The sequence below is a fragment of the Artibeus jamaicensis genome, unplaced genomic scaffold (assembly GCF_021234435.1).
Source record: "Artibeus jamaicensis isolate MK-2021 breed Jamaican fruit bat unplaced genomic scaffold, CSHL_Jam_final contig_64, whole genome shotgun sequence".
NCBI classification, from domain to species: domain Eukaryota; kingdom Metazoa; phylum Chordata; class Mammalia; order Chiroptera; family Phyllostomidae; genus Artibeus; species Artibeus jamaicensis.
This window is the reverse complement of record NW_026521911.1, coordinates 1,717,788-1,734,320: the sequence shown is the minus strand read 5'-3', so window position 1 is coordinate 1,734,320 and position 16,533 is coordinate 1,717,788. Positions and strand designations below refer to the sequence as shown.

Here is a 16,533-nt window from a genome sequence, read left to right as displayed (position 1 = left end):
TAATTTTATTTTGAACATTTTGCCTAAAGTGTCAGTATGGTGCGCTTGAGTGCAATATTGTTATGTCACAAAATTACATGATGATTTTGTAATGATAGAGACATTCTTTGTGCCAGACCCTGTATATTTCTTGAGTATACTAACCTTGATGATTTATCTTTATTCATTTATATATTCCTCCTCACCCCCACATTAACATTGGGCCTAGTTAAGCTCTCTCAATCAATGTTTATTGAATGAGGGCCAGGAGAGCAATAGAGAAACTGGGACTGTACTGGTAAATAAAATGCAAAATACACCCCCTGCTTTCTCTGTCTTCTCAGTAACCCTTTTCCCAGGTCTGCTAAGGTATCGCTACAGAGCCGCTTTAAACTGTTTCTTCCTCTGCCCATCCTCTGGCAGAGGTACTAATGAGCTGTGAAATGCCACGAATGAAAGATCAGCAAAGAGTAAGCAGTGTAATAAAATGGGTTTCTGCACAATCAAATGTTGCTGATTTCTGTTCTTTCCCAGGGCATATGATCAATGAATTGTTTTCAGATGGCTGTCTTTCTTTGCAGTTTTGCTACTTCTCTGTATATCTGAATTCCCCTTCTACATAAATTCCCTTCTACTTTGTCTTCTTGGTATGCTTTCAAAAGGTAATTAGAATGTCACCTCCTAGAAAAGGTATCAAAGAAGTACTGTAAAAATACTCTTTTGTGCTATGGGTGAGGTTATCTGGCAGTTTCCCAGGGGGTCGCAACCTCCATCAAACCAACTGTTAGAGGCTTAGGATGTGGTGCAAGCGGTGAAAGGAGAAAGGAGCACAAACTGTTAGTTACAAAATAGTCACAGGGAAGGAAGTAAAGCACAGGGAATATAGTCAGCAATGCTGCGATAACTACAGGGCCAGCAGGCGTGCGGGAGATATCGAGGGGAGCACTGCGTGAAGTGGGATCATCTAATCACTGAGCTGTTCACCTGAAACCAATCCAAAACAAAACCGGAAAAAGGGGGCCTTCAAAACTTTAGAACTGGGAGAGACCCAGGAAACTAATGTCCTTCCAGATTTGGGTGCGTGCGCACAAACACACACACGCATCAGAAAGAATAGCTTTTCAGATGCAGCTATCTTGTCGCTCTCTTAAAATATTGTATATTGTCTAGTGTCAGTATGCGGGTTAGTTTCTAAACTAGTACTTTCCAAATTTAGATTCCTGAGAAAATAGGACACACAAGTAACACACTGTTACCTAAAATGACAAAAAAAAAAATGTGTAATTATCATTTCTTTTTGACCATGTAGTGTTGGGTGATTTCTCATTTTGGGAAAAGAGCAGAATAAATCTTAAACATTAAAATGTAACTACGGGTCATTTTAACCTTATTAAAGCCTTAAAGATACTCTGTTTCCTCTGTAGGTGGTACGGGACTATAATCTTCAGCTGTTTCTACAAGAGAATGCTGTGTTCCACAGACCCCAGCCCTTCCAGTTCCAGCCTTGTGACAGCGATACTGTAAGGGGATTCCAGATTTCATTTCACTCGTTTGTAAGCTCTGTTCGTGCTCAGACAATTATTCTTGAAGTAGAAGAAGCTGAGCATGTCTCACTAATGTTATAACAAACTACAAGGATACAGAGAAACTGTGATATTCTTTGTAAAATACAGCTACCATGCTAACAACTTCCTACTAAATTGGGTTAAATTGTAAGACAAGTTACTACTGAAAGCTGAAGTTAGGGAAGAAGAAAAAAATATTCAGTAAAGGCTTTTTCCAATTCAAATATAAATTATACTTTCTATCCACGAAATTCGTCACATACATGCCCTTTAAAAGAAACCAGTGGTGAAATTTTAACCAGAATAGAATTAATAAATAGAATAATGAATATGTGCATGCAAATATTTTATTGGCTTTATACAAAATTATAGGCCTTTTATAATATCTTTCAGATTTCTCAGAATGTTAAAGTATTAACACAGACGCCACACTGGCAATTTTTTAAAAGCTAACACTAGTCACCTATTTTTATTCTTGAGTTTACTCTCTGAAAAAAATGCCAGTTCTTGAAATTAAGAAAAACAAAAAGCTAATTTGATCATCTAAAAAGAGGAATCAACTTCTGCAAGGTGAGACAGCCCATGTCCGGCTCTGTCTCTGCGCCCGCGCCTCCAGCTCTCGGTCCCGCGAAGGCCGGCCAAGGTGGCGGTCAGTTCTGGGGCGAGTTCTGATGGAGAGCCGGGGCTCGTACCCGGGCGTGTATGAGGTCAGAGGTTGGTGGTACCAGTTCAGCAGAAACCTTGCTAGAGACAGCTTCATTACCTTTCTTACCCAAGTTTAAGTAGCCCTGGTTGTAGCCCTATAAGGAAATGTAGGGAAGAAAGCCTTTTCCTGTAGATTATAGCCCTTGCCATTTATACCAGTGGCTTTTGTTTGTTGGTTGAGTGCCTTAAGCAGTCAGCTTTTGCTTAATGATTCAGTGTCCTCGTTCTATAAGTTGACTTCTTTGAAGCCTGGGAGGAATAAAGCAAAGCATTGGAAGATACAGAGTGTACACACGTTTGCCAGGCTTAACTGAAAATTGTGACCGATTTGAGATTATTTTATCTTTGCTCATTTTCCTCAGAAAAACCAAAGTAACGGTGATGCTCATCTCGCTTGTCCTGGCTGCAACCTTAAATCCCTTTCTGTTTCTAGACATCGTGCTAAATGTTCTTAGCTGTGTCCCTCTTTGCCTTGAAATGCTAACTGTGCTGTTTTCTGTCCTTGTGCGATCTTTGCTGGGCAGAGTTTAAAAGCTGCCCAGCTGGTGGATATTGAGCTCTCCCCTGTCAGTGCTCTGAGAATGACCATAGCTGAGGTATATGGGGGTGTGGGTCAAGGGCGGGTGCCATGGGGTGTGTCTGTTGCATGTTAATGAGGGGTGGGACCTGCTGTTGGGATGAAATGTGTGCATGTATTTGTATAAGGGACCCCTGAAGCATGAGATGGGGCTTTCCACTTCCCCTTGTAAGGCAGGGATTTCCTTTCCTGTGTATAGTGAAAAGATTGAGCTGCTCATTTTTCGTCTTGTCTGAAGCACCCTAATTTTCCTCAGAGGAGTGCTGAAGAGAACCTTTCAGAGCTCATCTTGCCTTTATTAAAGGGGAGACCGAAACCTAGGAAAAGAGACTTGTCCAGAGCTGCACCGTGAATTGAGGCACCTTTCTGAGCCGATGGCAGTTTTACTCTCTGCCTGCTACTGTTTTCTCAAAAGAAGTAGTGAGCACTTGGGGAGCAAGTAATTTTTTTTTCATAATGGAAAAAAATAAATGCCCATTGTTTCATAAAAACTATTGTCAACCATTGGAAAAGTCTTTAGAATAATCATTTTTAAATGTTTTTAACTGCAAAATGTTTTGTATTTTGTTTTGTTGTAAATGAAGTATTTTTACTGCCCACAAGGATTAAAATCCCAAATCATCATTTTTACTCCGTTCAGACTAGCACTGTTCTTCCACGTGGGCGTGGGCCATCGTTTCTGCCCTCTGGGCTCCTCGTGGGGCTGGCGGCGCTGGGCCGGTCACGGAGCGCGGAGCACCGGCGTGCTCATTAACGCACCGCGCTCATTGCCCAGCGAATGCAGGGCACACAGGAAGGACCGATGACCACTCTCCTCTGTTGTTATTTCTGTTGTATTTCTCACCCCCGTGAGGTAGGTGGCATTTCCACCAATTTTCAGGTGTAACTAGGACGCAGATTAGTCAACCTGCCGAAGATCATGAAGCTAGAAAATGGCGTAGAGAGGATCTCGGTCTACCTGACTCCACCTGTGCATGGGCTTTTCAGAATACACCTTCCTACCTGTGGACATCGGAGTCCTCCAGCTGATGTACATTGTCTTTGCATCCAGGGTTGGACGTTTTAAACCCTGACTTCTGAGAACAGATAGAAATTTAAATGCTAGGTCCTTTTACAAAGCTAAATATAAAAACAAAATCAGTCTCCAGATTCCTAGTAGCCCCAAAATGATATAGATATTAAATATAATTATAAAGTTGATTAGATTTGGATTTTCATTCTTTTGCCGTTTCAATTCATTTATCACTATACAATCTGGCTTTAGATTATATAGACACTAGCTGAAATGTCTGCATAAAATAAAGTTTTTCGACTTTGCCTACAATCCCAACAAAAATATTAAATTTTTGAGTGAATTTATCAACTTCTACTTACCCTGCTGATTTTGAGCATGGGACCTTGCAAAAGCCAGTGTTCTGAGATCTCCCCACTCTAAAATTTTGCTTCTTTTTATATTAAAATTCTCTTTGGATAATTCATAATTAAGGAATTTTTTCTTTTCTAATTATTTTGATAAAGTTTTATTATGAGTTCTTAAGAGTTTAGAGAAAGTTAAAATAGTTTTAGTGGTTCGGAGTTCTGAGTCTGGAGTCAGATACATGCAATCTCGGTTGATATCTGATAGATGGTGGAAATTCTACTTAATCTCTCTAGCTGCGGCTTATGGCCCATCTCATAAGGTTGGTAAAAGTACAGAGTGGCAAACTGGGTTTACAGTTGTTCATATGGAAAATAATATGATAATTAATAAATAATACAAGAGTAAACCATTCCATGCACTCACAACTGTAAATGGACTCTTGCCCCACCCAGTATGGAAACACTTTCCACAGTGCCTTGAACAGTAGGGGTTACTACTGTCACTACTGTTCATTTAGATTTTGCAGTTTGTTGTTTGTTTTTGTTAAGATTTTCTTTCTTCTTAGAGAGAGGGTAAAGGAGGGAGAAGGAGAGGGAGAGATGTTGTGCAAGAGAAACATCAGTTGGCTGCCTCTCACACACCCACAGCCACAGCCCCAGCGTGTGCCCTGTCTGGGCCCTGCGCCCTTCTGGTGCACAGGGTGACACTCAGCCCTCTGAGCCACACCGGCCAGAGCTGCAGTTTGTTCTTTGTGAAACATAATCAGAGCATGTTAGGGTTAGAAGAAACACTTAGTGGTCATTTGATCTAGCACCGCCATCTTTCATGTGACGTGAAAGCCCAGAGGAAAGGTAAAAGCTAGTTTGAGGTTTGGTGGTAAGTTGGTGATGGACCTGAAACTAAACCCATTAATTAAGATAATTAAACCCATTATCTTGCGGAGCAGAGAGTCTGTGTTGCTATTACTGTTTCTTTTCACTCTATCCAGTGATTCTTTCTTTAATCCCATTGAAACTATTGAGTTGTTTCCATTTTTATCTATGCAACTGTTTTAGTGCCATGGTAGGCTGGCATGAGTTTTTCTTCTCCGCATAGCTAGCTTTCTTCACACCCCAAACGGATCAGCCCACCATGTTAGAGATGCAGCTTTAGTGCTGAGCAGTAGAAGACAAAAAAACCTGTGGTTGTCGCCGGTTAATGTTGCGAAACAGTGACACATGTCTCATGTCTTCAGTGCTAATTAAGGAAGGCCCTCTGATCCACCTACCACGTGGCCCTGATTTCAGTGAGGATAACAGTGCTTTTCTCTGTTCTCTCTTGTGTCGTAGAGCCGACAATTAGAGTCAGAAACGGGGACCACAGAGGAGCACAGTCTAAACAAGGAGGCTCGGAAATGGGCCACACGCGTGGCACGTGAGCACAAGACCATCGTTCACCAGCAGCGGGTGAGTGTGACTGAGGGCCGCAGGCTGCGTTTAGCCCAAGCCAAGTGTCTGACCACCTTAAAGAGTTGAGTTTTATTGATGTTCTGAAGAATAGCCCCCACATGTTTCTTCTGTAACTCCTCAGCACTCAGCAGTCTGCTCGCACTGTCTGCTTTGCTTGGGAATCCTAAGGCCCTGTGGCATCAGCACGGTGATTTCTCTGTTTGCCGCGGAGCTGCCCAAGGAAGGCTAGTGACAGTGTCTTGCAGCCTCTTGGGAAGTGGAAGAGACATAAATGTGTTGAATTTGGCTTTTCATTCCCAAGACAAAATTTTTGAAGGCACAATTGTAGATTCCATGAAAATGTATCATCAAGACTAAACTGAAAGTACAAAGAAATCGTTAGGTATAGTACTTTCTTCCTCGATTTCCATTTATTTATATTTTTATTATTGTCTTTCTTTACCTGCACATCCAGTTTCTTAAAAGAGTCCATGTATTTAACAGCTGTATTTCCTAGCACCCCACTTAACCACCTTTGGGCCCGTTGCATTTGGTCCTTTCCTGCCTTCCCTTTCCCTGCACTGCTGTGCGGAGCCTACACTTCTGAAAATCACCGATGGTGTCGTGTTGCTAAAGCCAAAATGACACTTTGATTTCTCATCTCACTTAACCCATGACAGCTTCATCACAATTGACAACACCTTCCATCCTGAAACCTTTTCTTCCCTGGTCATCCATGACGTCACATGGCCCTGGTTTTCCTGCTGCTGCGCTGGCCATTCCTAGATTCTTCTGTAGCTTCTTTCTCTATCTCACGTTTAAATATTTAAATTCCTTAGATTTCTGTAGTAGGCTCTCTTCTTTTCTTATTCTTTATTCTCATTATAGGCAATCGCGACCTCTTCCCTGGTTTCACTTAGCAACCAATGACTGACAGATTGAGCCCAGTCTTCAACATTAGGCTTATCTTCTTGTATCCATATGTCCACTTGCCTGCTTTGACACATACTTCTCACTATCTTACTTACAGACATCTTAAACTCAGTGTTCCACTTATCTAATGCTGCATAGTAAAACACTGTAGCCCTGTCTGGTGCGGCTCAGTTGGTTGAATGTCACCCCTCAAACCAAAAGGTCGTGGGTCCAATTCCTGGTAGGGGTACATGCCTGGGTTTTGGGTTCGGTCCCCAGCTGGGTGTGTATAAGAGGCAGCTGGTCAATGTTTCTCTCTCCATCCATGTTTCTTTCCCTCTCTTTCTCACTTCCTTCCCCTCTCTCTAAAAATAAATAAGAGTCTACGGCCATGCCCCTCTGAATGCACCTGATCTCATCTAAAAATAAATAATAATAAAAATAAAATAAAAAGTAAAACACTTTAAACTTAATGCCCCCTCAGAAAGCATTGTTTATATTGCTTTGGCGGGGCTCAGCTTGGCAGCAGTTCTCATGTGGAGGTCTCTCATTGCAGTCAGGGGGAGCTGGTGCCGGAGTCTTCTCATAGGCTTCCCCACCAAAATATCTGGTGTTCGGACCAAGGAGACTTGGACAGCAGGGGGCTAGAGCAGCGAGAGCATCTCTGTCCCTCTCTGTGGTCTCCCCATGTGACCTCCCTGGCAGGCACAGCAGCTTCGGGCCAGCCGTACCCGGCGCCTGTAGCTGTAGCACAGGACCCCAAAGGCCTGAGTCCCGGTAGTGAGCCAAGAAGAAGCTGTACCATCTTTCCTGACATGGCCTTGGAAATAGTATTAGTTGTGTCATATTTTTATTGATTGAGGCCATTACAAAAAGCCTGGCCAGGTTCAAGGAGAGAGAACATAAACTCCACTTCTTGGTGGGGAACTAGCAAGGTTCTGGAAGAACCAGGTTCTGGAATGGGAAATATTGTAATAGCTGTTTTTTAAAAAATGTAATCTGACACAGCCTGCCTTCTGGCCATAACAGTTCATACCCCTCTTGCACACAAAATATAACTCTCCTCTTCACTCAGATTGCCAAAGCCTGGCGTCAGACTCCAGCTTGAAATGCACAATATCATCATCTAAATCAGATTTAGGGACACATAAGAGGTTCTTGGGTACAGTTCCTCTAATATAGTTTATCTCAATAAAAGAATTTGTGAACTCAAGAGACCTATATGCCCACACATCCAATAAATAGTGATGAGATAAATTACTGCAGCTTTATACTTAGAAATATAAAACACACAGACAAGTTTTTTTCCACTAGATGCTTGACTGTATTTGAAAGTAAATGTTCAGATATTAAAAATAAATCTGCTTCCTCTGTTGTCAAGGCATGTTGTGTCTTTCTGTTGGAAGATAGAAATAGAAAGATTTTAATAAATTTTTAGTTCTTTATGGTATGACACTATTACCTTAATCCTGTAAGATATATTTTAAGCAATAAAATGAAGGTATTTTCTTAACACTAAATCAGTTCTCCTTTGGCCATGACCAAGTAACTGGGATCACACTCGCTCTCCTGCATAAACAACTGTAAATTAGTCTAAATATGTGAAACAAATGTGTTCAAGCATTGGACAACAGACGGTGGCAGGATTGTGACACCTGAGAGAGAAAACAGTGAAATTAGCCCTGTGGCTTCCCAGGCTTTCCTCCTAGAGGCGCCTGCTCGGCTGCAGCCCGGGAGGGAGAGCTGGAGCTGAGCACCGCAGACTTGCAGAGCTGAGACCGGAGAGGTCAGACTTCAGAGGAGCTGAAGTGGCGTGAATTCTCAGGGCAGAGTACCGGGCAGCAGGGAGATGCAGAGAACCTCAAAAATCTACATAGGTCTCCCTTCAGGCTATTGCTGAATAGTAAACCACACATATGTAGGATGAAATGCCACTCAACTGGGTAAAGAAGAACAATAGAGAGATAAGCCGAACAATTCCCAGAGTTCACATTGGGCTGGGACACATTTAGGTCCTACCAGCCAAAGCTGAGAGTACTCATAGACCACGTAGGGCATTCAGGCGACTACAGATGGATAAGGCATTGGTAGTAGAGCTATAAATTAGCCCTAGAGTAAGACTGCTTTAGAACTACCCTAACATATCTTTAAAACGAGCTTCAAAGAGATCAAGCTAGGGGTTTCCAGCCAAGATGATAGAGTAGGTGGACGCTACGCTCATCTCCTCCCATGAGCACATCAGAATTACAGCTAAATTATAGAACAATCAACCTGGAGAACCATCTGAAGAGTAGCTAACCAGAAGCCCTATAACTAAGGATATAAAGAAGAAGCCATGTCAGCACAGGTAGGAGGGGCAGAGATGCAACATGGGCTGTCCCCACCCCCATCTGTGGTGGTGAGGAATCCAGAGGGATGTCAGCTGCAGAGGTGCCCCCTTAGGCGAGGGGATCTCAACCCCACACCCAGCTCCCCGGCCCGGAGCACCTGGCTGTGGACCTCAGCAGGGCTCCTGCTATCCAGGTGAGATGGAAGGCCACTGTAAACCCAGGTGTTCTCTTCAAGTGCTAGTGAAATGACATCATCTGAAATTTTATTTAAAATGCTTTAGCAAAGAGAAAAAGGCATAGATAAAACAGATCTGGAAAAATCTTGGTGATTGATATATGGTAGTTCATATATCTTTACTTTTGAATATATTTGAAATTTTTTATAATGAAAAACATTTTAATGGCATTTCAGAGTTCCAGGGAAAGAGCATATTTAGTAAATGGTATTAGAGCAATTGTCTCTGTATTTAGGGGAAACATGTAGATTCTTCCCTTCCACCAAATACATAATAAATTTCAGAAGAATTAAAGACTCAAGTGCTTAACAGGGGATTATTGAAAACTAGAAAAATATAGAATATTTTTGGTGCATTAAAAATGGCTTCTTAAACAAGACACAAAACCCAGGACCCATAGAAGAAAAGATTATTAACCTCAACAACATAAAAACTAAAAATTTCTGCCCTGGCTGGTGTGGTTCAGTGGATTGAGCACAGGCCTGCAAACCAAAAGGTCGTGGTTCAATTCCCAATGGGGGCACATGCCTGAGTTCCAGGCTGGGTCCCCAGCAAGGGGAGCACGAGAGGCAACCACACATTGATGTTTCTCTCCCTCTCTTTCTCCCTCCCTACCCCTCTCTCTAAAATAAATAAATAAAATCTTAAAAAAAAACAAACACTAAACTACAAATTTCTGTTAAACAAAATAACTTTAAAAACTTAAGAGAAAGGGTCCTGGCCAGTGTGGCTGAGTTGGTCAGAACCTTGCTTCCTAGCCAAAAGGTTGCAGGTTCCATTCTCAGTCAGGGCATATACCTAGGTTGCAGGTTCCATCCCTGGTCTGGGAGCATAAGGGAGGCAACTGATAATGCATTTCTCGCCTGTCAAAGTTTCTCTCTTTCCCTTTCTCCCTTCCTCTCTAAAAGCAATAAAATAATGTCTTTGGGTGAGGATAATTTTTAAAAGTTAAGAGAAAGGGAATAGAATAGAAGAAATATTTCTAACATAAGTATTGTTACAACTATTAGGACTGATATCTAGAAAGAAATATATTTAAATAATTACAAAAAGACAGAAATTAGGAAACTGTGTACAGGATATGAACTGCCAGCAGCACATGAGACGAGGCTCTTTCTCTCTTACCTAGAAATGAAAATTCAGTCAATAAGATGACCTTTGGCAAAAATTTCAAAAATTGACAATCTCCGGTGTGGGTGCGAGAGAAACGTGCTCTCACATACTTACTGCTGGTGGGAGAGTAGGCGTAACCCTTCAGGGGCAGTTCGGTTATGTCTTTTAATATTAAAATGTACGATTTCTGCTCCTCTGGTTTTATCTTAAATATCTGTTCCCATGTGTATTCAAGGAGGCGTTGGCTCAGCTGTAACTGTGCAAGTATGTAAGACACACATGGGAAATGGTTTGGAGAAAACGCGCCTAAACCGATGTCATGGTGGTCACCTGGGGGGGCCGGGTGCACAACGGCACGTGCAGGTGTCGCTGTTTTTGCCATTTTTCATTAGTTGTTGTTTTGCAGCAATATTTTGTATTCATGAAGTTGTTAAAAATTAAAAGTGTGCACAAAAAGATGTGCGACCCAAGCAAGGTTCTTATGTTTGTGCCCGTGCACATTCCCTGGTTCGCACGCGGCGGCTTGCTCACACAGTCACTGCTGTCTGGGAAGCTGAGGGGAGGGGCTCCCTGTTGTACTTCTGCGGCTTCTTTTGGGTCTTAATTATTTCGGGTTTTAAATTAACAAAAAATTAAAATTAAACATCAAAAGTGGAACCATGGCCACTCATCACTAAAGTCTTTTAAATTACTGAACTACTCCTATCACTTAGGAAAAAGCAGTCACTGTGTATTTCCCTGTGTTCTGTGATAGGTCCTGGGTGACCTGGAATGTCACGGAGTCGCAGGGTCAGAACAAAGCCGAGCAGAGCTGGAACAGAAAATGGATGAAGCGAAAGAAAATATTCGAAAAGCAGAGGTGAGGTGGAAGCTAATTTTGGCATTTGCCCAGCTCCATTAATGTCTCAGCTGTGGTACGTACCTTTAGAATCCAGTTTCTGTACACTTACTATAATGAAGACGACTCACCATCTTCATCTGTATCGAGAATATTATTTTTAAGTAACTGCTTCTTACAAGGTGGTGCATGCAACAAAAAGACCCTAATCTAAGAAGCATTTACAATCAATAAACATTAAATAAAAAAAGGAATTAAGTCACAATGAAGACACTAATTTTAAGGTTATACAAGGTACTTAACAGTCAAATTAACAGCATAGAAATCGGTATATATGAGGTCAGAGCCCCCCCATATAGACACCCCCCCCATATGGAAGATTCTCTGGAATCTTAGATCTAGGGGCATAAGCTAAGCTTTTAAAAGAGAAGACTTGATTAAGCAAACAAGACAAATTTACAACAGTGGATTTTAATTTGGGAGAGGTTATCATGGGACCTTTTGAGAGTTGTATGAAAGTGTGAAACCTTCTTTCCCGTAAAAAGAATAAATAAATAACATTTCTATGTGTAGTGTCTAGAAGTCCATGTTACCTACACTAATATTCCCTGACCTCAAGGGGGAGAGGTTAAGATGGAAAGAAAGAAGTTACTTGAAAAGAAGGAAGACATGGGACACAGTTTGGCAGTCAGATTTGATTAGAGGGGCGGACTTTTATAAGGAAACATGGTAGAAAGTAAATAAATTAACTGTGGTTAGGACCAGTTCGTGGAGGACCTGTGTGCACTTGGGTATGGTTATCTACTGTATGCACCTCGGAAGGAATATGGAAGGAGGCACTCAAAAAAGATGGAGGCCGCCCAGCCCTCAGGGACGGCGTGTTCTTGTTAGGAGGGCGTAACAGATGCCGAAGACAGCCGAGACTGTGAGCCTAAGTGCCTGGGAGTCGTCCACAGAAGCATACTTAATACTTAAGAAACCCAGAAGAGCCCTGGCCAGGTAGCTCCGTTGGTTAGAACATTATTCAGGTACGCCGAGGTTGTGGGTTCAGTCCTCAGTCCGGGCACAACCAGCGAATGCATAAGGAAGTGGAACAGCACATCTATGTCTGTTGGTCTCCCTCTCCCCCCTCTCTTCCTCTATCTCTCTAAAATCAATAAAAATGAACAATTTAAAAGAAGAACCCCAGAAGAAACATGTCCCCATGGGAGGCGTCACTAGGGCAGGTGATACAGAAGAAGTAGGACATAGATGGGTGTAGATAGATCGGTAGCATTCAATTGGTCAGAGAAAAAGGGATAGCACAGATTTATGCCATGCAAGCTAAAGAGGCAGAACTTGAACTAAAACAAGAAGGCAGGAAGGAGGCAGATCTGAACTTGGTATTGGGAAATAACCTTCTAACAGCCAGGTCTTCCCAACGAGGCGGGAAGCTCCCCTGGCACATGGCGCAGCTTTACGATTCTGGGCAAACATCTCGGACTCTATACAAGGAATTCTTGCATCCTTTGCTTTTCAAATACCCCCTTAGGACTCGAGAGGTTTTGAGGACTTGTTTTGGTGGGGGTGGGGAAGTGCAGTAGAGAGGTAGCATACACAGACATAGGAAATATGAGCACGTTTTTGGCACAACTTCATGGAAGCAACCTCTACCAGAAACAATTTGCCATCTACCTGGTCTAGAGAAGCCTCGGTAACCACGACTCGTCTTTTTCTTCTGGTAAATGATCTACAGCCTCCATAGTGAAAAGGGCAGTGTGTATAATAAATAGCCTTTTTTCTCTCTGAATTCAGAGCCAGAGCTAAAGCACTACTGTAGTGTGCCGGCCAAGAACTGTTGGCAGGTCCTTTCCTCATCTGGGAAACGCTGCCCTGTGTAGAGCGCTTTCCTTGTTTGTTTCTTCAGACTCTGGGCGGGGCCGGTTTCAGACCCTTGGTAGTACAGGACGGGTCCCAGAAGTTTTCTTAAGGCTGTGTTCTCGCCTGTATTTTCCGTCTCCAGACTCCATCCGTGTTGTCACCGTCTGCTGCCCTGGCTCCCCACACCCCCAGCCGTGCGGTAGTAGGCGTTGACCACACCAAGTCCGCATTTAGGCTGACTGACCTGTTGTTTCCATGAACTTGCTGAACTGCCCTGTGTTGTTAGCTTAAAGGTGAAAGTATGAAGTGAGGTGTCCACAGCAGAATGTCTCTTCTCTCCCAGTGTCAGTGTGTAAAGTCTGCATTCTCAAAAATAATTTTCTTACCAAAATATGGAAGGTGCTAAAAACCATGATGCCAGATCCGTAATTTCAGCTTTGACTATTTATAAAATGTAGTTAATCCTGCTAACCTAAAATTATCTCTCACTTGATTTCCGCTTATCAGACACAGAGAATAACCCCGCTAAAGTTGGATGGCAAACATGAGGGTAGCATTGGGACAACACTCAGAGGGCTGCCCTGGTGAAATTTTGGATGACTGCACCGTGGGAGCCTTCGGAGGAATTGATAATAATGGGCTTTGGGGATTCTCTTCTTTCTTCTGCCTAAATATTATTTGCATTGAATTTTCTCTTTTCATTCAATAGTTAGTTAGTTATTATAAACACCTATACAAAAGGGAGAGAGAACTGGTTAAAACCCCCTCGTATCCTTCATGTTTGGTTTCTAACTCCTACCGGGGTGAATGATACCCTCCCTTGTTGGTCAGTCTGCTTTATCCAGTGTTTTCTGTGCTGCAGTTCCATTCAGTGTTGCTAGTTAGAATAAAACCCTTTTGTGGTGCTGAGCAATAAATTAAAGAAACTTTTCCCAATCATAACAAATTGAAAATATAAGTGGCTTGTGCTTTTCCAAAAAATAGGGCTTATATAGTGATTAATTGATTATTGGCTGGTTAATTTGAGAGCAAATTCACTAGTTGATTAGTTTAACAGATACTTAACGAGTACCTTAATTGGTGCCAGACACCGATGAATGTTTTAGACACACAGGGACGAGCAAACTGTTGTTCCAGTTAGGATCTCCATGACAGCCACAGGGACATCTGTGCAGGACACGCTGCTGGCGTGTTCCCCGACTAACTCACGAGTCGGAATGAGGCAATAGCTTCTTACACTTTAATAACAATTTTCCTAATTTGATATGTAGGTATTTGTATTCTTGAAATTCACGTGTTACGCAGACACACAGATATTCTTTACCTGGCACGTCACACCTCCTTTTAAGGTAGCTTGCCAAGAAGCCAAGAGTTTTAAAAGCCATACCTGACTTATGTTGTTCCAGAACACAATTATTTTTATGTTTAAATTGTACCTTTTATTTGACTTGAGGGCAGTTCTCTCTTCTTACGACAGTGAAATGCTTAACACAATGAAGAGAAAGTTAATGTAAGAAGTTAAAGATACCCAGAAGTTTTTAATAGCTCATATTTGGTGTAAGGTCTGCAGGAGGAACTATAGACTACATGATTCTTTCTTTAAGATATTAACTACATTCTATTATCTGAATTGAACATACGTGTGAAAGCTGAAGTATGTGGTATCAAGTGAATTAACAAAACAAAAAATCAGTTATTGTTTACATTTACATAAACACATTTTCATAGATAACCATTTTCTCTTAACTGATCCTTTTACTCGGTCCTGCTGTGCACTAGGAATCCAGAATCACCGAGCGATCACTGAGGCCCGCGCAGGTCCCAGCCTAGCTGTGGCTTGGGGTTGCTATCCGCCTCATAAAGCGAAGCAGAGGCTTTGTGTCCTGAGAAAACAGAGTCGTCTTCTCCTCCGAAAAGCCTCCTACATAGTTGGCGTTGACGTCCTCCAGAGACAGGAGAGCAGGACTTGAGACTTTGAGTCTGGGTTTTCAGTTGAGGTAGAGAAAGGACAGTGGTTACAACCAGAAAGTCCAGAGTGGGGTGTAGGTGCCTCCAGAGCACATCACTGTTTGCCCAGCCAGAGCTTCATGACAGTCGTAGAAGTGGATCCTTTAATAATGAAATAATAATAGTAATAATACAGTGTCCCCCCTTAAAATTTCAATGCCATCCTTATACCTCAGTAACTCAAACTGGGAAGACCCTTGGCCATGATGCTGTAAGAGGAGTCTAAAAATGTTCATTGCGTAAAATGTGACGCTTCAATACTAGAAGGTTTATGAAATGCTAAGGGTGAGCCTGCTATTAAAATAAGATTTCCAACCAAATTATATCCAAATTTACCTCAGGGCCTGTTTTATAGGATTTCAGTGTACTCTTTTTTTTTTCTTTTTAAAGATTTTATTTTTAGAGAGAGGGGAAGAGAGGGAGAAAGAGAAGGAGAGAAACATCAACGTGTGTTTGCCTCTCGAGCACCCTCTACCAGGGACCCGACCTGCAGCCCAGGCATGTGCCCTGACTGGGAATCAAACCTGCCACCCTTTGGTTCACAGGCCAGCACTTGATCCACTGAGACATACCAGCCAGGGCTCACTGTACTCTTATAATATGATAGACCTCTTGACTAGTCACTTTCTTTGGTTTTAATGTGAAATTTTTAAAACATACAAAAAGATGAAAAGTAAATATATTATTTCCCAACATGATAAATTCAACTGTTAGGGGCTTAAGGGTTTTTGTGGGTTTTTTTTTTTTTGGAGAGGGGGGAAGGAAAGGAGACAGAGAGGGAGAGAAACATCAATGTGTGGTTGCGTCTCCCATGCTCCCTGCTGGGGACCTGGCCCACAGCCCAGGCAAGTGCCCAGTGACCCTTTGCTTTGCAGTCTGGCACTTGCTTCACTGAGCCACACCAGCCAGGAACTATTAATATTTTGCAATATTGGCTTTGTGTGTTTATTTCTATTCTATAAAATGGAAGTTAATTTTGTAATTCTCCGTCATTGAAGTTCATTCTATTCTGTAAAATATCCTGATGAGAATCAGTATTTTAGACAAGAATACTTCATAGAATTGCTATGTTGTTCACCATAGTATGTTTGTCTCAAGCTGTCTCACTATTAATGATGCTAAGAGTGGTCACTTAATGAAGGTGGTGCCACCAGATCTTTCTGCTCTTTTTTTTTTCCTCCTATTGCAACTAGTCAATACTAGTCCCTGCCAATGATGGCAGATGGATGCTTTTCTCTCTTAAGTATCATTATGGAATTTTAAAAATCAACTCTATTGAGCCCTGGCTGGTGTAGCTCAGTGGATTGAGTGTGGGCCTGCGAACCAGACAACCGCGGTTCGATTCCCAGTCAGGGCACATGCCTGGGTTGCAGGCCAGTTCCCAGCAGGGGACACATGAGAGGCAACCACACATTGATGTTTCTCTCCCTGTCTCCTTCCCTTCCCCTCTAAAGATAAATAAATAAAATCTTTAGAAAATAAAAATAAAAATCAACTCTGTTGAGGTGTAACATGCATATAAGAATGAGGTGTAACATGCATATAAGAATGTAATCATTTCAAGTAAACAGTTTGATGAGCTTTGATAAATACATACCCCTATATACCCACCATCACAATCAAG

At 42.1% G+C, this 16,533-nt stretch overlaps 1 protein-coding gene across 2 annotated transcripts in view; it reads left to right on the top strand.

Annotated features, from left to right (window-relative positions):
- The window catches only part of FCHSD2 (FCH and double SH3 domains 2), a 221,250-nt gene that overhangs the window by 177,732 nt on the left and 26,985 nt on the right, over positions 1-16,533 (top strand). For both annotated transcript variants that reach the window (XM_037135754.2, XM_037135753.2), the window contains exons 10-12: positions 1,404-1,499; positions 5,515-5,631; positions 10,959-11,063. In XM_037135754.2, coding sequence (XP_036991649.2) covers positions 1,404-1,499; positions 5,515-5,631; positions 10,959-11,063 — 318 coding nt within the window. The remainder of the gene's footprint in view (positions 1-1,403; positions 1,500-5,514; positions 5,632-10,958; positions 11,064-16,533) is intronic.